The 23089-nt window shown below is 32.9% G+C and overlaps 2 protein-coding genes across 6 annotated transcripts; both read right to left on the bottom strand.

Annotated features, from left to right (window-relative positions):
* Nucleotides 1-4444: 4444 nt before the first annotated feature.
* Nucleotides 4445-11277, bottom strand: LOC113716335 (purple acid phosphatase 3). Of its 4 annotated transcripts, none has more exons than XM_027240624.2 (8): nucleotides 10954-11277; nucleotides 8126-8344; nucleotides 6311-6467; nucleotides 5917-6024; nucleotides 5595-5722; nucleotides 5303-5431; nucleotides 4931-4998; nucleotides 4445-4847 (listed from the first exon to the last, which is right to left on the bottom strand). In XM_027240624.2, the coding sequence occupies exons 1-8, from the start codon at nucleotides 11146-11148 to the stop codon at nucleotides 4637-4639; spliced, it is 1215 nt and encodes a 404-aa protein (XP_027096425.1). In that variant the 5' UTR covers nucleotides 11149-11277; the 3' UTR covers nucleotides 4445-4636. The 4 variants fall into 4 exon arrangements, with proteins under 4 accessions (XP_027096425.1, XP_071927158.1, XP_027096426.1 ...); XM_072071057.1 differs by lacking the exon at nucleotides 10954-11277 and adding an exon at nucleotides 8454-8575; XM_027240625.2 differs by lacking the exon at nucleotides 8126-8344.
* A 3756-nt stretch (nucleotides 11278-15033) lies between these two features.
* Nucleotides 15034-22127, bottom strand: LOC113716336 (purple acid phosphatase 8-like). 2 transcript variants are annotated; one of them, XM_072070451.1, is made up of 8 exons: nucleotides 21603-22127; nucleotides 18061-18217; nucleotides 17862-17969; nucleotides 17514-17641; nucleotides 17194-17322; nucleotides 16916-16983; nucleotides 16707-16832; nucleotides 15034-15339 (listed from the first exon to the last, which is right to left on the bottom strand). In XM_072070451.1, exons 1-8 carry the CDS (start codon nucleotides 21795-21797, stop codon nucleotides 15315-15317), a joined length of 936 nt encoding a protein of 311 aa, XP_071926552.1. In that variant the 5' UTR covers nucleotides 21798-22127; the 3' UTR covers nucleotides 15034-15314. The 2 variants fall into 2 exon arrangements, with proteins under 2 accessions (XP_071926552.1, XP_027096428.1); XM_027240627.2 differs by lacking the exon at nucleotides 15034-15339 and having other exon boundaries at nucleotides 16403-16832; nucleotides 21603-22122.
* Nucleotides 22128-23089: the final 962 nt, after the last annotated feature.

Below are 23089 nucleotides of genomic sequence, written 5' to 3'. Positions count from 1 at the left end.
CGGAATACACCACCCCCGATATTCGTATTTGCATGTACAATTGAAACTTTGAGTACAAGTTGTCTTGATCAGCCACAGATAAACAAAGCCAAAATTGAAAATTTATTCCTTTATACGCTCATTCACTGTGAAGAATTCTCTCATGACTTCTGCAAACATGAAACCCATGTTGATTTATCTTCTTTTCATTTTGACATTTGGATTGCATCTGGTACGTTCTGTTGCTGAGCTCCAATACTTTAACTACCCTATTGAAGCTGATGAACCTCTTGTTTAAATGGTGTTTGGAGAAGCGCTAGGACAAAGAAACCAATCAGATCAATTTGATTTTAAGTTTGCAAACTGTTCTTGAGTTATTAATCCTCGATTAGCAGGTTATCATTAGTTGTCTACAAGCTATTCAATCTTAGGTTATCTCAAGTGCTAAGTCTTAACTACAGAAGTCTTTAGTTTGTCCCTCTATACATCTAAAGAGTTCAATAGCATTTTATTGAAGATTTACACGAAATTCCTCCTTTATCGAGTCCCTTAATCAATACTATAGATGGAGTTTGAACAAATTTCACGCAATCTTGATGGCTTCTTTAAGAAGAATTTTTAGAAACATGTTATTGTAATATTTTCAAAATGAGGACATGAGTGCGATGAAACACAATCTAGATGAGAACTTCTTCGTATACATAGAATACTTATAATTTTGGTTACAGTTATAATATTTCTAGTTGTAAAGAAAATTAGAAAAATGTCTCCAGCTTAATTGCTTTTTTGTCAATATTACTTCATGCATGTTTATCTTTGAGAAGTCAAGAGAAATTTCAGGATGTACAGTAATGAAAAAAGGGGTAAACTCAGAAAAAAAATTTGCTTTGTACATCGCTCTATTTCGAAATGCTAGCTGTCCTAATTTGTAGCGTATTAATATTGGATAATATGCAGCCTCGTTAGTAAAACACTTTACTTAAAACTAAGAGGTTATGAATTTGAATTATTACGAGGATAAGTGGGGAATCATTATTAATTCTCTTTGGGAAAAAATGTTGGATAATATGCTTAAAAATGGGAATTTGAGATTTCAATCTTTTGTTCAAAAGTTCACATTGTTCTACCCTGCAATTGTGTATTGCTGGGTGAGTTTATGAATTTTGAAATCCTGTGCTAATATATTTTCGTTGTGTAGATGGCAATAATGGGAAAGAATGTGGACTTTAAATTTACGCTTTCAAATGCATTCATTCTCATTGGAGATGAATTAATTTGAAGGCGTGGAAGTTCCAGTGGTTAAGGAATTTGTCTATAACATCTACTCTGACCCTAGCTTACAAAAGCACTGGTAAAATGGTTTTTTTTTTTTTTTTTAAACTTTATAACTCAGTATTAACTTTTGAATTAACTTTTTACATGTTCCCTCAGAAGACAATGTTGAATAACTATGGTATCTTAAGGATGAACTTGTCTACAACTCAGGAATGATTAATGGGCAGTTATCATCAACTTAAAGGTGTAAAACTTAAAAGAAAAAAAAAAGATGGCGTAAAATATCACGCCTTCGGGTGAGTTTAGTGTCATTAATTTATGTAAAACTTTTTCTCATTTTCTCTTTTCACTTCTCAAATTCCACCTTTTTCCTGTTAGAAAATTTTTAAAAAAAATAGAGCATAAATTAGAGATTCTACGTTCAAGTTCGCAATTGGTGTTAGATTGGACGGATCATCTATTGGTGTTAATCCCACAATTTGTCAGTGTTGCAATTTTATCAAGAAATAAAATATGTCTCTAGCTCCCTTCTATATATGATTGGTATGGAATTCTGTCTTAAAGAGAAAAAGAAAAAAAAAAGTCATATTTCTGGTGCCTGTTTTACTAACTTAAGCAATATCCTCTTTCAATTATCTTAGATTTAAATTCGTACTAAAGAAATACACCGGATTAAGACCGTACAGCCAATGGGAAACTCAAAATTTTTTAAAAAGAAGGTTACTTGTAATCAAACATTTTTATAGGAGAATATATATCAGGGTGAACCTAGCTACAAAATTTCCAAGGGTGATAAAGGGGGGGGGGGGGGGGGGGGGGTGAATTCAAACATATTAAAAAGTTTGGTAGCTAAATTTGTAATTATTTTGTAAAGTTGATGCCAAACCCTCACGTATTATGACTTCACCACTGCACCTTAAAGGACCTATGTTTCTACATTCTAACATCTATACTGCCTTACCTTTATTCCAGGGAAACAATATATGTTGACTTTCACATCAATGGACATGACAATTTTGTAGAACACATTGGTAGCATTTACAGGTAATTGACTAAAAAAATTCTATGCAATACTTACATCAAAGATTTGGATAGACTATTATTTGGAATAATTACTGTAACACTTTTTGTGATGTGATGTATGTGAGATAAAAAAGTGATCGAGAATGTAAAAGGGTGAATTGGAAAATGTGTTTAATTATAATGCAAACGAAATATTATTTGAAAAATTTTGATATCCAAACAAATTCAATCTCATGTTGATTTATGTCATGAAAATTTGACAACTCCTTTTTTTTTTTTTTTTTTTTTGTCGTTTGGCAAAATTCAGCCATATCCAAATTGCTGTTGGATGGGGCTCCAAGGTATACGCACTCAGAAATTGTGTTAAACCATTAAAATCAGAGAAAATGAAATTCTATTTCAATGGCACTGAAGAGTACATGGTAATGGAATTCAGTCAATGGGAAGCAGCTGCTTTTTTTATTTTATGATGCTTCTGGATTTCTTCAACACAAGTATACAGTATCAAAGGAACTTCACTTTCCCAGTTAAGTTGTTTAACTGAAGCTGAGAAAACTAATGATACTCTGATATGTTTGAATATGTAGGCTTGGTTTTATGTGAAGTTGTTAAGTTTGCAAAGGAACATGCCAATGATTTTGGCAATCCAATTAGTAACATTTAAACATTTTCAACCACCTTGAGAAAGAACCCATGCACCAAATTTTAGCACCAAGCTTGCCCTTTAATCTTCTATTACTGGACTTAACATTTTAGAATTAAAACTTTTTACTGCATTTTGAATTTTTTTTTTGTCTTTTCGTTTTCCTCTTAGGGTCCGTTTGTTTCGGGTGAAAATGTTTTCCAAGAAAATATTTTCCTAATTTCCCGTGTTTGATTGCACAAAAGTTACTGAAAACATTTTCCTATGTAAAATATTTTCACTCATCTTATGGAAAACAACTTCCCATCCAAACTTACTGAAGTTGTTTTCCAAAATGCATGCATCCCGCCTGTAGTATGTTCCAAACTTACTGAAAATATCTTGTAGTATGTTCTTTTTTTTTTTTTAGTGTAAACAGGAGGACTCGAACCCAAGACCTCTTCCTTACACTCCCTCCCCCGTACCACCCAACCCAACCCTCCCCCTAGTATATTCAAAATAAAAAAAAAACTCCATCCTGCTCATCGTATGCTTGTAATTAATTATGTATAATAGGGACATTCTTTTCTAGAGAAACTTTCAGCAGTGAGAGTGCAAGATATATGTCACAATAAGCATTGCATGTGATTGATATTTGACACTAAATGGCCAGCAATTTGTTTATTGCTTAAGGAGATATTTTTTTATTCATATATACATTTCTCCAAGATTTTTTAAAGTTAAACAATGAGATAAATTTTCTTATTTTGCATGGGAAGAAGTATGTAGTTATAATGTGTAGAAAGTAAAGATAGAAATAAAAGTGAAAATATTTCAAAAGTTAAACAAACACTAGAAAAATAAAGTAAGAAAATATTTTCAATAAGCTAACCAAACACCTGAAAATGATGAAAGGAAAATAATTTTCATGGAAAATTACTTCCACGGAAAATATTTTCCCAAGGAAAACATTTTACTTCCAACCAAACAGACCCTTAGTTGTTAAATTCTTACATCTTGTTTTACTGAATATATGCTAAAGGTTAAGCAGGGTGAGATGGATTAGATAGTACGAAAGAAGGAATATAAATAAAAGGTTTCGGATTCAAAACCTTTCAATTATACTAAAAGAAAAAAAAGGTTAAGCTCCTGCGACTTAACCCTTGGAAACAGACTCGATAATCCACTGAACATACTTTCAACCTATCATCAATAAATAATTCAAAAAGCCGGCCTACATTTGAACGAAAATGCCAAGTCGTCTACCTATGATTTGTGTAAAAATAATCCCTCAAAATAATTAGTTTTTGAATCAGTAGTCAAATTGTTCATCGTTCGATACTTTAACCTCTGAGAACACATAATACTCGGTGTTAATTGTCTGCCTTTTTCAGTGCCTGTTAGCTTCTTTTGATCTTGTTCAGACGTGTTTGCCACTGGACTATCAAGTCCTCAAATATTTTTCATTAAGCTTCATCATTTACGCCCCAATTTTATTTTTATTTTTTATTACTTGCAGGCAAGCGTAATGCTTTTTAACAGACATAGAAAAGAAGATTAATTACAGATCAAGTCAAAGAAAATTCAGTTTCTACCCATACTAATACATATATAGGAAGCTACGAACATTGCCCCAATGTAGTACTACTATTAGGTTTAGTCTCTTGATTTTGGAGCAAATTTAACTAATTCCTAAGCTGTTAAAACAGCTTTAACCTCTAATAAAATGCTATTTAACTACACGGAGTAAAGCCCTTTTGAACGGCTCCATTGGTGCAAAATGTCGCCAACAATATCATAGAACTGGATATAAACATCGTACTTGGTGAGTTTCATGGTCATGAAACCTTGTCCATCATAATACAACTTCAACTCCTCAGGGCTCCATGGCCGAACATTTCCCCTCCATGCCTTTGATCCTCCACCACTCGTCAGAAATTGGAGTGGACTGCAATAGTGATCAAAGAGTTCTTAATTTTCCATCTGAAATTTTGTTCATTCTCATCAAAATATGCAATGTAAATTTTTTACCTGTCAGGGCTACTGATGTGTTCCAAGCAATGGTCGTGTCCATTTACGTAAAGATCAACATTGTTTTCCTAGAAAGTTCGTCGATTAATTGGTCGTTAGGCCATGATTAAGAACAAAATCAAGAGCTCAACTAAAAAATATGCTACGACTGTCATATTATACGGGCAAATACAATATATGCTAATACCGTCTAATCTCTTAAAAGATATATACATCGATGAATAATATGACAATCAAGGTTTAGACCCGTTCGAAAAAAAAAATGCGTCACATTATTGATGTTTATATAAATAAGTACAGCCAACAAAAAAAATTCGTTTATTAGTGGAAAATACAGCTTAATTACAACTGAATGGGATTAATCAAGATTACCTGAAGAACTGGAAGAAGTCTTTCCTCAAGCTCAACTGTGATTCCATGATCTCCAGCACTTTTCAGTGTATGGTGACCAACAACTATCTTCCAATTTGAACTTGATTCCTTTAGGGCTGTGTCTAAATCCTATTATGATTAATTAGAGGAGAATGTTAAGTACTTTTAATGTCAACGAAAGATTCCCAATTCAGTGCAGAAATGGAATTCAAAATAAATAAATTTTCCTCGTGTTGCAACTGCAAAAACTAAATACTCCTAACAAGAGCCATATGTAAAATTTTACATTTACCTTCAACTGATTTGAGAGATATTCCTCTCTGGGCAGCACTCCTCTCCAGTCATATTTATCATCTTCTGGGCGGAAGAAATATTTATCTACGAATGGCGTTGTATCGATGAAGAAAAATTCCGCAACATCTGCTCATATTTAATAGAAGAAAATGATGTCAATCCGGTTATAACTACTTTCTGCTGTCTAAAAGGAATGATATTTCCGATATAGCAAACTTCTTTGGATAAATAATCAGTTTATTTTCAGAGCTTAGATATGTATTGAGGTTTATCACCTTCCCTTGTTAATATATTTTGAGTATGTTGATTTGAGAAATTACCTGTATTGAGGATAAAAGATCTAAGACATAACCATTTGCTATCTTTTTGTCCGAGGATGGGATCCAACTGTGCCAAAACATCACCTCTATAGTCATGGTTTCCCAAAACTGCACCAATATTAGTTAGGACAATAATTAGCAGGCAACTTTACTCCAGCAAAAAAGATCCAACGTAATGGTGTATACACTATATGTATATATAAAATTTACTCTAGCGAAAAGGATTAATTTTTTTACACAATAACAGTGTGTATACTATCAGTATAGAATAAATGATAATTAACGTAAATTTGAATTTCTGTTATAATGTGTATACACTATCAGTACATATAAGATTTAATCTAATGAAAAATAAGGTGCTAAATGAAAATATAATGTTGGGTTGTGAAATTACCACTGTACCACTGCTTTTGGAGGCTTGGCCCCAAATAGATATTGCTAAATGACTCCTCGAATGCTGGATCCTCAATACCAGTCAATCCGTCTTCGTAAAAATTGTCTCCCGTAGAAATGATGAAATCTGGGTCCATCTGGTCTCCAATTTTTGCCATCTGTTGGAGGATAGCAATTATAGTATGAACCAAAATCATAATATAATTACATTTGCATTAGCATCTTGATTCATCTTCTGTACTTCAGTGTATATAACTTTTTTACTCAAAAAGAAAACAGAAAAAGGGTATTAAAAAGGAGTGCAGAATTTTTACAATTGTTAGTTTCAACTGCACCGTTCAATCTATGTAGCAGCATAACAGAAGTAGATATTAATATAATAAATGTAGACATTAAGACAGTAATGGATAAAAACACAACAATTTTTTACCATTCATTTAAAAGTCGTACTCTAAATTCAATTTTATTCATCCAAATTTAAAGGTTAAAAACAAAAAAGTCCCATGTGCTATGCCTAATACACAAAAAAGTCCCTCGTAGTTTCAAAACATATAAAATGATATCTCATGTTTTGAACTAAATTGTAAACTAACAAAATTCGTTAAAATTAACAAAAATGACGGTCTTGACTGTTAAAGTTACCGGATTCCGTTAAGTTTTCCGATAAGTTTACCGGATTCCTTTAAATTTAACGAATTCTGTTAGTTTACAAATTAGTTCAAAACATGAGGTGTCGTTTTGTATGTTTTGAAATCACGAGGGCTTTTCTGTGCAATAAGTATACCATATGGGATTTTTTTTTGTTTTTAACCCAAATTCAAATGAAACAAGTATGAGCCATAAATTCCCACACTTGTTTATGCGAAAAGAATCAGCATGGAATCTATGTGGAATAATACCTTATCTCCACCAGGAAGCTAGCTATTGGATGCCTAATAACTTAGGCAACAAAACCTTTGCTGACGAGAGGCAAGCTATAATTGGACAAGAAAAGCATCACAAGACTAAAGTTGAAAGCTACGTGGGAGAAAAGTCTAGTTTAGTTACGCAATAGCCAGGTATTATGAAGGGGAAAAAAGATAATGACTTTCTTGATTATTGCTATATCAAATCACATGGTAAACCAATTCACAGTCAATACAATTTCTTAAGAACTATTATGTATATTTCATGTTTATCCGAAAGCAAAGTTATGGGATGATGTTTACTTTGGTTAGTTAAGTTGTGCACTGGCCAGATGATTGTTTAGGGAGTGAAAAGATGATTTTATGTAAATATCATGTTTGTCCTAATTCAGAATCTCTATAATAATAAACTTCATCAATGGTTGATCTATGGAATAATATATATATATATATACACACACACACACACATCTGTGTGTAGATGTGTGTGTGTGTGTGTTTGGGGGGGGTGTGTGTTATGATGTAAAATCAAAGAAGCTTTTAATAAACATATGCTTGGCACTGTATTCTGACCAGAACAGGAAGAATCGTGAATGCTTTGAGCTGGAGCAAATAAATATTTCAAACGTATATCTTTGGGTCCAAAATAATGCAGTCTAATTCCAAACGGCAATAATGACCATAACAACACGTATTTGTTCATATCTACCACGTAATTTAATGGAAAAGTTCAAACCCAACCAAGAACAATTAGCAATGGTTTGTTAAACTTGATCTTTTATATATATATATATATTTATATATATATAATCCAATACATTCATTAAACCATCTAAAAGCGTGATCTAAATATCATCTAGTCAAGTGTAATCAAGAAAATATTGTTTCCATAAATACAGAAAGACAAGAACCTGAGCTGCAACTTCTGTTTGGTTATAAGCTCCTCTTCTTCCCCAGTCTCCAACAACCAGGATACTGAGCAATCCATCAGGTTTGATGGGATGTTCAAACCTTGGAAGTTCAGCCTTTGAGTAAACCAAACACAGCCCACAAATGAGAATGATCTTGTAGAGAAGAATGATATTCTGGAGGTTCTTGGAAGCCATGGATGTGGTTTGAAATACAGCTTCCTAAAGAGTTAAATTATCAGGGCTGTTTGGGGTAAGATGTATGGGGGGAAACTGAGAAAAGGTTGATTGAATAACTCAGACAGAAAGGTAGGACTGAAGAGGATGGTACCTAGGAAGCTTCCTCCTGATCTGTGCAAGTCCAACGAGTCCAACGAGTCATTTTTATGCATGGACAAAATCAGAGGAAAGGAAAGTGTCTTGAATGGGATGGAACTTGGGATAAAAATCTGTTTGAGCTTTTATAATTTGGACAAATGGAGACTATTTATTCAGAGCTCCTTTACACCTTTGACTCTTTGTGTGCGTGTTGTGTGGGTATAGATTTCTGTGCATAAGCATTTGTACACATTTATTCATATACATGTACATTTTATAAAGAAAAGTTTCACTTTTAGGAGATGGAAGATGTAGTAGTTGGTCCCATTGCATCTCCATGACTTAAAAAAAAAAAAAAAACTTGTCTTTCTTCTTTTTTTAGTCATGATGAAACTAACTTAATTAACTACCTAGAAAATGAATTCAGCAATTACTTATTTTTGCTTGTTAGATTGAACTTGCGTTGCGTGTACAAAAGGATTTTCTTTAATTTAATCAATCATGTGACTAACTTCTCGTTCAAGTGCGCATTTGCATGGGTCCAAGATGTTTTTTTTTTTTCCTCCCTTTGGCATGGGTCCAAGAGTTAATAATTCAACGGAATATGTAACCAATTGTCAGAGACAAAAAATCTAATGCGCAAATTATTAATGTCAAATCACTTATATACGTGTCCTAGATTTTCTTGAAATAAATCAAAATTTATAGGAGTAAGAGGTTCTGGATCTAATCCTCCTACTCCCTCACCACTCTTTAAATCTCACCATCTTCTACTAGAAAAAATTTAAAAAAATCAAGGATGGACTCCATTTTATACCTTTAAACTTGTATCACCTTCTTATTTTGCACTCTAAACTTTGATTTTGAACACCTTGCAACTTAAATTATTAACTTTAGGCACTTTGTATTTTGAACTCTCAATTTTGTCCTATTTAAATCCCACCAATGGCAACGTTAGTAAACTTATAATAGCATAAATGACTATACAAGTCAATGAAAATGTATTAGAAGTGATCAAAAGCAACCAAGGTATCACATTTAGAAGAAAATGATACATTAATTATTATAATTTGTATCATTCATTAATTGTCTTGTCAATTTTGCTAATAATATTCATAATTGGGATCACATGAATCAATAATAATGTCATAAAAATAGTAAATAGGAGTTAAGGGATTACAGGTAGAACAAAACTATACATTGTCATTAATTTATACCACCCTTTATCTCATGAATTTTGCTAACTTTGTCGGTTATTAGATTTAAAGGGATAAACTTAAAGAGTTTAGAGTACGAAGTATTCAAAATTGAATATTCAAGGTACAAAGTGTTCAAAATTAAAGTTTAAAACACAAATGAAGAAAGTGATACAATTTCGGAGGTGCAAAGTGATGTTAGTCTAAAAATCAAACTTAAATCAGAAGACAGAGACATCAGGAAATGTCAACTTTCTGAATGGTGGATGAGTACATTTAGTTCCACTACTTCCAATAGGTTCCCATACTTGTTTATCTTAAGAGAATCAGTATCAAATCTACATGGAATAATACCTTATCTCCACCACGAAAGTTAACTACTGGATGCCTAATAAATTGGGCAACAAAACCTTTGCCGACATGAGAGGCTTTAATTGGACAAGGAGAGCATCACAAGACTATAGTTGAAAGCTACGTGGGAGAAAAGTTTAGTTTAGTCATGCAATGGCCAGATGTTGTTATGGGGGTAACAAGATAACGATTTTCTTGATTAATGCCTTGACTAATCACATGCTAAACTAATACACAGTCAATATAATTTTTTAAGAACTATTATGCATATTTCATGTTTGTCCTAAAGCAAGAAATGGGATGAAGTTTAGTTTGGTTAGTTAAATTATGCACTCGCCATATTATTGTCTAGGGGTGAAAAAATGATTTTATGAAAGTATCATGTTTGTCCTAATTTAGAATTTGTGTAATAATAAACTTGATTAATCCTTGGAATTTGTATGTATATATGTATGTATGTATGTATGTTATGATATATCGTATGTAAGTAGACCTTGAGCACATATTTTGATTAATCAATGTAAAAAAAACAAAGTGGCTTTTGATACACATGTGCTTGGCATTGTTAATCTTTTCAAATTTGTTAATAAGTCTTGATAATGTCTTGTTGGTATTACTGTAGTCTGACCAAAACAGGAAGAATCATGAATACCTCTAGGCTGTTATATGCTGTCGACCGAGCAAATAAATATTTCGTATGTGTATCTTTGGGTCCAAAATAATGCAGTCTAATTCCAAACGGCAATAATGACCATAACAACATGTATTTGTTCTTATCTACTGCATAATTTAACGGAAAAGTTCAAACCCTACCAGGAACAACTGGCAATGATTTGTTAAACTTAACCTTTCTTGCTTTATAAAATCCAAAACATTCATTAAACCATCTAAAAATGTGATCTAAATATCATCTAGTCAAGTGTAATCAAGAAAATATTGTTTCCATAAATACAGAAAGATAAGAACCTGAGCTGCAACTTCTGTTTGGTTATAAGCTCCTCTTCTTCCCCAGTCTCCAACAACCAAGATACTGAGCGATCCATCGGGTTTGATGGGATGTTCAAACCTTGGAAGTTCAGCTTTTGAGTAAACCAAACACAGCCCACAAATGAGAATGATCTTGTAGAGAAGAATGATATTTTGGAGGTTCTTGGAAGCCATGGGCGTGGTTTGAAACACAGCTTCCAATAGGGTTTGTTATCAGGCTGTTTGGGGAAGATGTATCGAGGGAAACTGAGAGAAGTTGAGAAAAGGTTGCTTAAATAACCAAGACAAAAAGGTAGGACTGAGGAGGATGGTACCTAGGAAGCTTCCTCCTGATCTTTGTGAGCCCAAGGGGTCATTTTTTTGCACAAGATTTTACCTGAATATCAGAGAGGAAAAATAATGGGATAGAAATGCATGGTACAAAAATCTGTATGAGCTTTTACAATTTGGACAAATGGAGACTATTTTTCCAAAGCTCTTATACACCCTTGATTCTCTCTTCTCTGTTTGTTGTCTAGGTAGAGAGTTCTGTATATAAGCATTCGTACACATTTATTCACATACGTTTACAATTTTTAAAGAAAAGTATCACTATTAGGTGATGTATGATGTAGTAGTTGGTCCCATGCCTTCACCATGACTTAAAAAAAAAAAAAACTTGTCTTTTTTCTTTTTTACTCATGAAACTAAATTTAAATAATTAGCTAGAAAACAAATTTCAGCAATTAATTTTGTTTGCCAGTTAGATTGAGCTGGCGTTGTGTGTATAAAATGATCTTCTTAAATTTAAACGATAATCATTTTATTCTTTTAGAATATCTTTCTAGTTAATCAATGGTTAAATACTTAAATTATTAATATCTCCCATAATTATACACATTAAAAAAAAACAAAACGAAATTGTGACAATATCCAAAATTAAAAGGAAAAAAAAGGATCAAACCCTTGTATTCCTCCTATGAGTTTACGTGAACAGGGAAACTTCTGATGTAGCACTTATTATGCAAGTTCTGGAAAGTGCTCATTAATTTATTTCGGTGTTTCGTTTTCTGTTTTTTCGTGAAGTAAAATGTACTTTTTTGTTCATAAGTGATTGGATATTGAATCCCAGCCAACAATCCAGACAGATGGTTTATGGATTGCGTGCACGTTATCATAACTACTCTAGATGTATACGTTTTCAGCACTCTATAGATCAACTTAATTGATTAGCAGGCACTCATTAATATATAATTCAGGTATTAAATTTTTTTAGAAAAGTAAAGTTAATTAAGTAAAATATATAAAAAGGTATTAATTGTTAATGTGTGCATTAACATGATCAGGTAGATGTGATTTAGGTACATTAACGAGTGTTTATTAGGCAGTCGCTAAAAAAATCTTAAATTTAATATATATTGTTAATGTGTGCATTAACATGATCAGTTAGATGTGATTTAGGCGTATTAACGGGTGTTTAGGAGGTATTCGTTAGAAAAATCTTAAATTTAATACTCCACAATCACAAGGAGCACGTAATAAAATTAGAATTCACGTACATGTATGTCTGCTGCATAATTTCTACTAAGGTCAATTAGCAAATTTCAGAAGCATTTTCATAAGTAAACTTACCCACCACCAATACCATCCACAATTTCCCCCCACCCAAAACAAAAAAGGAAAAAAAATTAATTAAGTCCATAAATTTTAGTATTGAGAAAGTCAAGGAATCAGAAAAACTAAGGCCTTGTTTGGAAAGCCATTTTTTCCCAAAAAATTTTTACGTTTACCGTAAATGCATTTTTTTATTCCATATACATCAAATTGTTACAGTACATTTTTCTATAAAAAAAACTTTAAAAAATAGCAGCAATTAACATAAATAAGAAGGGTACTAAAATATCTTTGAATAATTAAACATCCTATTGTCCCGGTTAAAGCAGGAAAAAAAATTAAAAAGGAAAGTTGTCCACTTACTTGGCTTCAAATTCCACAGTCTATTTTGTTTTTAGATTGCCTTCGGAAATACTTTATTCTATGCCTAAGATTCCTTGCCTAAGTTGCTATAACAGACTAACTAACAATGTCCCTCAAATGTCGGCTACAAGCCCACAACCAATCCTGTCGTATACAAATTGAGAATCTCACATGGAGCAATGAGCAAAAAATAACTAGGGTAGATACATTTGGTGATTTTAATGTGCAATACAAAATCTTTTCAACTAGTCACTTGATGTATAGATTACAAACAATTATGTTGGATTTTTATCTCGATGGCTTTTGTTAACATAGCTCAATGATACTTAATTTACTACGTATATGCAGATATTAATAATTATTACTCTTCGTTAGATTCATACACTTTTTTTTAAATTAATTTTACATTTTTAAAAATTTAACACCTAAAACACATTTTAACATTTCATAGATACTCGTCATGAGTGCCCAATAAACACCTATTAGATGGGCTCATTGTTGTTTTCCGTTTCACAACTAAAAGAAACAATTGTAGAAAAAGAAAACCATCGTGTCCAGAAGTCTTGTGCCATAAACTGGCATTTGTGACTTTTTTACTGCAATAGTAAGAAACACACACACACACACAATTAGAACATGCACGAGAGTTAACGGATAAACCGGCCCAATAAACAAGCAATCTAAGAGAAACTCACAGAGCAACCCGATTCAGCCAATTGGTAAACTGGTATTTGTGACTCGTTAAGTTGAAAATTCAACTTAATTTCTGCAAGTTTTTTTGGTAGCTGGCATATTTCTTTGACCAACATGTTAAAATTCAAGTGACTTGGTAATGTTTAATTAAATGCTCCAAATAGTTCTTGACCCTCGTCAAATTGCAATTGATTTTTTTTTTTCCAAGTTATATTTGCAGGTCCAAATCAATCCACGTCTATCAAAATCAGGGCTGATCTGGATAGTGAATCATCCCATACTCTGTCGAGTGCCGACCCACGTAAGCGAAACAACACAGACAAACTTCAAACAAGAGTGCGTGATTTTGTTGGTCAGGATAAAGAAAGAAAGTCAACTGAAATGCGGTAGCTGGATTTGATGCAACTCTAGAGGAGCAAACTGGACAATGAAGATGAGGAGATAAGGATTTTGGAGTTCTGATTTCTGAACTGAAAGTCCAGTTTCTCAGAGGAGTTTCCCATTAGTTTCAATGCACTTGGCCATTTTACACCATTTGTTTGGTCTTCTCACATGGGATCAATAATTTGCACTATATTATTCAGGAGAAATTGAGAAGTGGAGGACATAACTTTTGGGTTGCATACTTGTAGACAATCCAGATGTTCTCCCACTTGCCCTTTTTTTTTTGTTCCCTCTATTGGCTCATCCACTCTTAGTACTCTGTTCCTATTAAAGATAGCATAAGTATTGTTTGTGGGACAGTCTTAAACTGTTCCATTCAAGGGTAGATTCCACCTATCTCTTGTAAGTTTGCCAATCTCTGTTATACCCAATTACATCATTACATTTATCTATTTATTTTATTCTACTTCGATTTTGATTTTTTTTATTCTTGTTTATTTTTATTTATGTGAACCCTGGTTGCTATGGCCATTGGGTTTCTCCTAAGGATTAAAATTATTAATGTTATTACAGCATGATTTGTTATTGAGGTTTGCCATTTAATACGTTTGGATTCTTGTAACAATTACTGTTTCCCATCTCAAGAGAAGAGGAAATTGGTGAGGATTGAGATATGTCTCCTTCAGCTGTAAACAAATTATAGGAAAAAATTTAGGATTAAAATTGAGAAAAGCAAGAAGTAAAATGATCAATTTTTGCATGTCAATTTATTCATTGATTTCTCAAAAGAATATTAAATTTAACAGTTAATTAAGTTGGTTGATGTCATTTTTCATCAAGCTACAAGGGAACTTAATGAAATTTATAAAACTAAATTAACAATATCTGCCAATGTATTTGTTCAAGTGTGGGGTGAGTTAGTGGACTCAGAAGAAACTACTGTTTTCAGGTCTTAAAGATTCAAATAGCCCTTGTTAGACCAATATGCTTTCTTTCCCCGAGAAAGAATTATAAACTAGTTTATCATGCATTTGAAGTTGCCAAGAACGTAATACCATTGAATAAGAAAGAGGCAAGACTTCTTTTGAAAGTGGTGTTATTTTCACTGGAGGAGCACCAAATCAACCCTAGTTAAAATCTGTCCCAGTGAACACCTTCCTCCGTTTTTGCATAATAGCATAGGTTTATGTGAAAGTGGGAAATACTTGAATATATGGTGCTATTTTCACTGGAGGAGCTCCAAATCAACCCTAGTTAAAATCTGTCCCAGTGAACACCTTCCTCCACTTTAGCATCGTGGCATAGGTTTATGTGAAATGGAGAAATAAAAGCCTGCATGAAAATGTTGGTAGAAGTAATAAGTAACTACATAGGACATGGAGGCAATTCAGAGCAGAGGTACTGCTTTCAAGACATTGAAAGGCACGGAATATACTTGCATGATAAGTGAATGTAGTATATACTTCAGCAGCATATCTAGGGCTCCTGTTGTTTTTAAGCATTTCATAAATTAGTTAACCTCAGCCTTGCAATTTTTAATGTCAGATAAAAAAAGTATGAAACCAGTGAGTGTATATTCCTAGACTAATAGAAGTCCCCCGCCTAACCATGTATCTATAATTAATATGGGCACCTATAGCTCTCTTCTAGTGTACTCAAGAAAGGATTCTTGTACTTTTTTCCTACAAAGTTTGGCTGATGGACCAATATGGTCCTCCATCTATCACCAAAAGTAATGACACATAATTTTCTACCAAATTTGCTCATTATATGTGGGAGAAAACATGTACCACTTTGTTATGAAATTAACAAAACAAAAAAAGGAAAACTATTGGCCCTCCAATGATCCTCTCAAGACAGCAAAGAATACATATAGAAAAGTCAACTTTTGATTGTTAAACCAAGAAGAGCCGTTGCACTATCAAATGCAATGGCTCTATCCTGACAGCATATAAACTAGAAAATGTGTGAAAACTATGCATTCCATTTTTCAGAAAAGGCATTTTTTTGTGAAGTGAGCTATGGTCTTCGTCAGGTATTAGAGGTACATATTGACTAGCATTGTAGTTGAAGAGCAAGTATGTCTTCATCAAGTTATCACAGGAGCTCAATTCGTGGAAAAGCATCGTTGAGGATCAAAAACAGAATTTGTGACCGCGGATGCAATGCAGCAATTAGAATTTCAGAAAGTGAAAGAAATCCAGATAGACTATATTTCTATTACACCAAATGTGACTATTTCAAGTGTCACATTCTCGATATTAGAGAGTATTTAAGTGTCATTATCAGAAACCTTGAGGGAGGTTTCTAAAATTATCCCTTACTTGATTGATTTCTCAATAGAATGTTGAATTTGACAATTGAACTAATTGGTTAATGGCATTTTTCAACAAACTACAAGGGAACTTGATGAGATTTTTAAAAAACTAAAATAACAATATGTACCATTTTCTTTCCAACTGTTTGGTAAGTTTGTGGGAAGCTACTAAGATTGCTCCAATTAAGGAGCATACAGGTACTAGTACTACTAGGTTTAGTCTCTTCATTTTGGAGCATTTTTGACCAATTCTTAACCGGTTAAACCAGCTTTAACCTCTAATGAAATGCTATTTAATTACACGGAGTAAAACCCTTTTGAACCGCTCCATTGGTGCAAAATGTCGCCAACAATATCATAGAACTGGATATAAACATCGTACTTGGTGAGCTTCATGGCCATGAAACCTTGCCCATCATAATACAACTTCAACTCCTCAGGGCTCCAAGGCCGAATATTTCCCCTCCATGCCTTTGATCCTCCACCACTCGTCAGAAATTGGAGTGGACTGCAATAGTGATCAAAGAGTTCTTAATTTTCCATCTGAAATTTTGTTCAGTCTCATAAAAATATGCAATGTAAATTTTTTACCTGTCAGGGCTACTGATGTGTTCCAAGCAGTGGTCGTGTCCATTTACGTAAAGATCAACATTGTTTTCCTAGAAAATTTGTAGATTAGATTATTGTTTGGATCATGTTTAAGCATAACATTTTAGAAGATCTATATATCTATGAATGAAAGGTATGATGATCATGGTCTTGGCCCGTTTCTTATTGATGTGCATAAAATAAGTACAATCGATGGATGATTTCGTTTTTAGAGCAAAAGTACAACAAAATCACAATTAAATTGGATTAATCAAGTTTACCTGAAGCACTGGAAGAAGCCTTTCCTCAAGCTCAAATGTGATTCCATGTTTTCCAGCGCTTCTAAGTGTATGGTGACCAACAACTATCTTCCAATCTGAACTTGATTCCTTTAGGGCAGTGTCTAAATCCTAGTAAGATAGATCAGAGGAAATTCCTCAAATGCAATGCAGAAATGGAGCTCTAAACATAAATGTTATTTAAATTTTTTTAATGCATAAAAATAATTAATGCAAACTCGAAATGCTTAAAGCTTTTTCTTTGGTAATTAACTACAAATCATCAGTAAATTAATTCAAAAATTAATAAATGTCTCATTTACCTTCAACAAATTAAAAAGATATTCGTCTCTTGGCAGCACTCCTCTCCAGTCATATTTATGATGTTTTGGGTTAGTGAAATATTTATCTACGAATGGAGTTGTATCGATGAAGAAAAATTCCGCAACATCTGCTTAAAATTGATGCAGAAAATAATGTCAAGACCAGTTTTAACTACTTTTTTTGCTGTAAAAAAAATTATTAAATTTCGACGTTGCAGTTTTCGTTCGTTGAATAAATAATCACTTTATTTCAGAGCCTAAATATGTATTAAGGCGTGTCACCTTCCCTTATTAGAAAATGACATTTGTATCCTAAATAGTTTTGGAGTACATTAATATGAAAATTACCTGTGTTGAGGATAAAAGATCTGAGACACAACCATTTACTATCCTTTTTTCTGAGGATGGGATCCAATTGTGCCAAAACATCCCCTCTATAATCATGGTTTCCTAAAACTGCACCGAAATTAATCTGGACAATAATTAGCGGACGATAACGAAAAAAATGGTGCACGGGTGAAAATATAATATTGGGTCGTGAAATTACCATTGTACCACTGCTTTTGCAGACTCGGGCCCAAATAGATATTGCTAAATGACTCCTCGAATGCTGGATCATCGACGCCGGTCAATCCATCTTCGTAAAAATTGTCTCCAGTAGAAATGATAAAATCTGGTTCCACCTGGTCGCCAATTTTTGCCATCTATTGGAGGATAACAAACATATAGTTATTAAATTTAGTCCGAGCTCAACCCGGAGTATATTGCATGACAGTTATCTTATATGTTATAATAATATAATTTTAAATTATAAAATTAGTACAATTTTAAGTTGGTGGTTCAATCGGGGGTTCAACTGGCGATTTTTTCCGGATTTACTGGTTGAACAACTGAATTGTTAATTGGTCAACAGGTTTGTTGTTTAATTGGTTTAATTAGCAATCCAACCCAATCCTATGGCTGGTTAATCAGATTGACCGGTTCAATGATCGAGTTGGATTTTATAACTATGATAACAAATACAGTATATATAAACCAAAATCATAGTCTAATTACATTTGCATTAGCATCTCGATTCATCCAATTTCCTATAGTCTAGTTTATGTAACATTTTTACTCAAAAAGAAAAACAAAAGAGATGCTATGTACATTTAAGGGGGTTTAAAGATCTTATGGTTGCAAAATTAGCAAATGGATGGGCAAATTTAGCTCCTTTAACATTGAAAGAGTATGAGTAAATTAACCTCTAGGAGTTTTTAGGGAACAATTTTATCTACAACTAATACGACTCAAAAAAAAAAAAAAAGAAACTAGTTTTGGAGATGCTAGTGGACAAACGGTGGATCCTATGTTTTTTTGGAGGAGTCTATTCAGCATTTTTTATTTTATATCCACCTTTTTAGCACATTTACTGACTTAGTATAGTTGATTTGATAAACTGTGGTGATTTTTAGTTTCTATTGCAAGAGAGGAATTGCAGGATATTTCAATAGAAAAATTCTTGTTCTAATGAATTAGTAGTATGTTTGATGCAAAGGATTGTAGCTTGCTTGCACAATATATAGGCTGCTTAAGCAACGAAAATGCAATCCGCAAAAGATGTTTTAGATGGCTTTTTACATTGTATAGTTGCGAAGTGATGAGTTGTTTTAAGCTGTTAGAATTAATGTAATCAATCTATCTATTCATAACATCAAAATCAAGTTTACCTTAGCAAGACAAAGGAAAAAATGAAACACATTTTCTTTCTCTGGAGTATGGAGTATTAGTATTTTGACAATTAGACAATGCAACTTTTATCCTCTTTTTCTGCCACTTTGGTTCAATTTTCAGCTTGAAGCTAAATGCATACAATAGAATTATTTTATTAGACATGAATGCCATGTAGTATGATGGATTACGAAGAAAAATAGCACCCTTTCTATCATTATATAGTACTAAATTCTTATTCAAATACGCATTATCATGGGCTCCGGAATTATAACTCAATTGTGACCAAGAGAAAAAAAAAATGCTGTTTAATCATTGATGTCCTAGATTTTTATTGAATTAAATCAAGCATAAATCAAGATGAAAAAGAAATTAGAAAAATCTCAACTTTCTCAATGGTGAATAAGTGCAATTTTAGTCCACATGTCCCACTAGGTTCCTATGCTTGTTTATGTGGAGAGAATAATTAAAGAATCTATATGGATTTTTTTTTAATGGCATCTATATGGAATTATTCCCTATTCGCCAGGAAGAAAAAAACCACAACACGAAAGCGTAATAACTTTGGCAACAATACATTTGCTGACAAGAAACGTTCTTTAATTGGACGCTAAAAGCGTCACAAGACCAAAGTTGAAAGCTACGTGCATGGGAGAAAAGCTAAGGTTAGTTATGCACTGGTCAAATATTATTAAGGAGTAAAAAGATAATTATTTTGTTGATTACTTCCATATCTAATCATATACTGCCACCTAATACGCAGTCAATACAATTTTTTAAGAACTATTATACTACATATATTTTATGTTTGTCCTAAAGCAAATGATGAGATGTATTTTGGTTTAGTTTCGTCATGCACTGGCCAGATGTTGTTTAATTAGCGGCGAAAAGATGATTATTTAGTTGATTTCTGACTATGCTATAACCTAATACAGTGTTAATACAATTTCTTAAGAACTATTGTGTTAATATCATGTTCGTTCCAATGGATTCTCAAAATCCACGTATCATCAGATCACAACCACCCCCACTCAGACACCTATCATTTAGTTTATTTATGAAACAAGAAACTAGAACACATGGTAATGGTATGGCTTAAAAAAACTAAACTCAATAATACCTTAAATTGACACTCTCATGTTATAAAATTCATGCCTTGAATGCATTAAGGACTTGTATTGTGCGCAATAAAACTTATATAGCTTGTAAATTTAAGATTAAAAAGATGTAGATTTAGAATTTTTGTGATAATAAACTTGATGCATGAATTTTAAAATAACAATTTTACACAAACACACACAGTGGCGAAACCACTTGTAAGCAAGTGGGGTGATCAATTGACCCCACTTAACTTTGAAAAAAATTCGATTTTAGGTTTAGAAAATTTAAAAAATTTTAAAGTTGCATCTTATTTGATCCCAGTAAATTTTAGTATTATACCTCCCATGACACGAACTCATCCTATGGCCATCCATTGTGGCCGTGTAATGAGCATTATACGTGTCATCAGAATGATGTGCATAAATGTTGCTGAAAAAAAGGAGATAGTGGGCTTTTTTTCTACAACGGATAAAATTTCATAGTGCAAGTTAACGTTTAATTTTTTTTTTAACGGTCTTTTTTTTATTTTCTCTATATAAACACATAAGACACCTTTGTTTTTTTCATATCTCACTGTTCTACCATATTATTTCTCTTACTCTCTCACTCATTTTCCTCAACCTCTTTGCACAATTTTCTAAAATTTCAATATTTTGTGATTATTGATGAGAATTTTAGTAGTTTTAGAAATATGTTAATTGCTCCAAATAAATGTTTGATTTGATTGTGGATCTATACCATTATACCGTGTTGGAGTGTAATCCATTGTAAGTAAGAGTATGATAAAAGATGAGATAGTAGAATGCTAATATAGCATATGAATGTCACTGTGGATGCCCTAAGATTGACATTGTTAATCTTTTCTTCTTTTGGGATTTTGTCATTTCATATTTTTTGTTTAAAAATGTCCTAATAGTGTCTGGTTACGCTCAGTTCCGACCAAAACGGGAAGAATCATGAAACATCTGAGCTCAAATATGCACTCAGCGCAACAAAATATATGCGTCATATACTTATCCTTGTGTCCAAAACTAATGCAGTCTAATACCAAACTGCAATAATGACTATGACAACATTTATTTGTTTTTATCTACCTCATAATTTAATGGAAAATTTCAAACCCCACAAGAACAATTAGCAATGACTTGTTTAAACTTATATTATCTTTTTTTCTTTTCTTGGAGTCCAGAATATTTGCCAAACCATCTAAAAATTTGATCTAAATATCATCCGGCCAACTGTAATCAAGAGTTTCCATAAATACAGAAAAATAAGAACCTGAGCTGCAACTTCTGTTTGGTTATAAGCTCCCCTTCTTCCCCAGTCTCCAACAACCAAAATACTGAGCGATCCATCAGGTTTGATGGGATGTTCAAACCTTGGAAGTTCAGCTTTTGAGTAAACCAAACACAGCCCACAAATGAGAATGATATTGTAGAGAAGAATGATATTCTGGAGGTTCTTGGAAGCCATGGATGTGGTTTGAAACACAGCTTCCAAGAGAGTTAAATTATCAGGGTTGTTTGGTTTAAGATGTGTCGGGGGAAACTGAGAAAAGGTTGCTTGAATAACAAAGACAGAAAGGTAGGACTCGGGAGGATGGTACCTAGGAAGCTTCCTCCTGATCTATGCAAGTCCAAGGGGTTATTTTTATGCAAAGATTTTAAGATCAGGGCTGTTTGGTGAAGATCTACGGAGGGAAACTGAGTAACCGTTGCTTATATTATGGAGGGAAACTGCATAAAGGTTGCTTATATTATGGAGGGAAACCGCATAAAGGTTGCTTATATAACTAAGACAAAAGGGTGGGACAGTAGGGTGGAGATGGAAGGAAGCTTCCTTTGAGCTACGTAAGTCCAAGGGGGGGATCATTTTCTGCTCAAAATTTAACACAAAAATCAGAGGAAAAAAGTTTTTCTTGATTATTAGGTGAGAGCTTTTACAATTGAGCAAATGGTTAAAAAGGTTACTCAATTATTTAAAATTGCACCATTTGGTCATTCAATTTTTTTTTTTTTTTTTTGGCTAAAAGGGTTACCGAACTCATAAAAATGTGTCTTTTTCGGTCATTCCATCAAAATTCCGGTGTTAAGTTAGCCAAAAATGCATCTAGATTAACAGTAAGTTTAGATTTTCAGGAGCAAAAAATCTCACAAATTTTAGCGCACATTGAAAAAAGATTGAAAAAAGATTAAGGACCTTCTCAACATCCAAACTTTATTCATTCTCTCCAGTAAACTTTAGGAATTTTGGTGCATATTTGGAGAGAATTAGTAAAGTTTGAAAACTCAAAAGGTTCTTAATCTTTTTTTACTACGCATCAAAAGTTGTAGCCATTTTTTATGCAAGTTGACAAAAGTTATTATCTTTCTCGTTTTTTTTTTCCATTTCCAGAAATAGAAAGTGTTTCTGCACATACGTAATCTAGACACGACTTCTTGATTGCGTATACGTGATTATAACGACTCCACCGGTGAATTCTTTTTCAACACTTCAAATACAAAGGTCAAAATTTTGATGGTATTGAACACTAAAGAGAATTTTATGATGATATTTTGGCACAGGGACATTAATTTTTCTTTTTTGATAAAAAAGGGAACGAAAATTCACTAATGGAATTGGTGGAAATCATCCGGCACAATTTGCTTTACAAAATCTAGAGGGAAATCTCAAAGAGATTTATTAAGGTTAACAGTTCTAGCATAGTGGGCTAAAAAGCGTGCAACCTTATTTACATCTCTAGCATATTCACTTATTGGGCTTCA

This window comes from Coffea arabica, chromosome 11c (assembly GCF_036785885.1).
Source record: "Coffea arabica cultivar ET-39 chromosome 11c, Coffea Arabica ET-39 HiFi, whole genome shotgun sequence".
NCBI classification, from domain to species: domain Eukaryota; kingdom Viridiplantae; phylum Streptophyta; class Magnoliopsida; order Gentianales; family Rubiaceae; genus Coffea; species Coffea arabica.
Note: the sequence above shows the minus strand (reverse complement) of the source record. Positions and strands in the feature narration are given on the sequence as shown.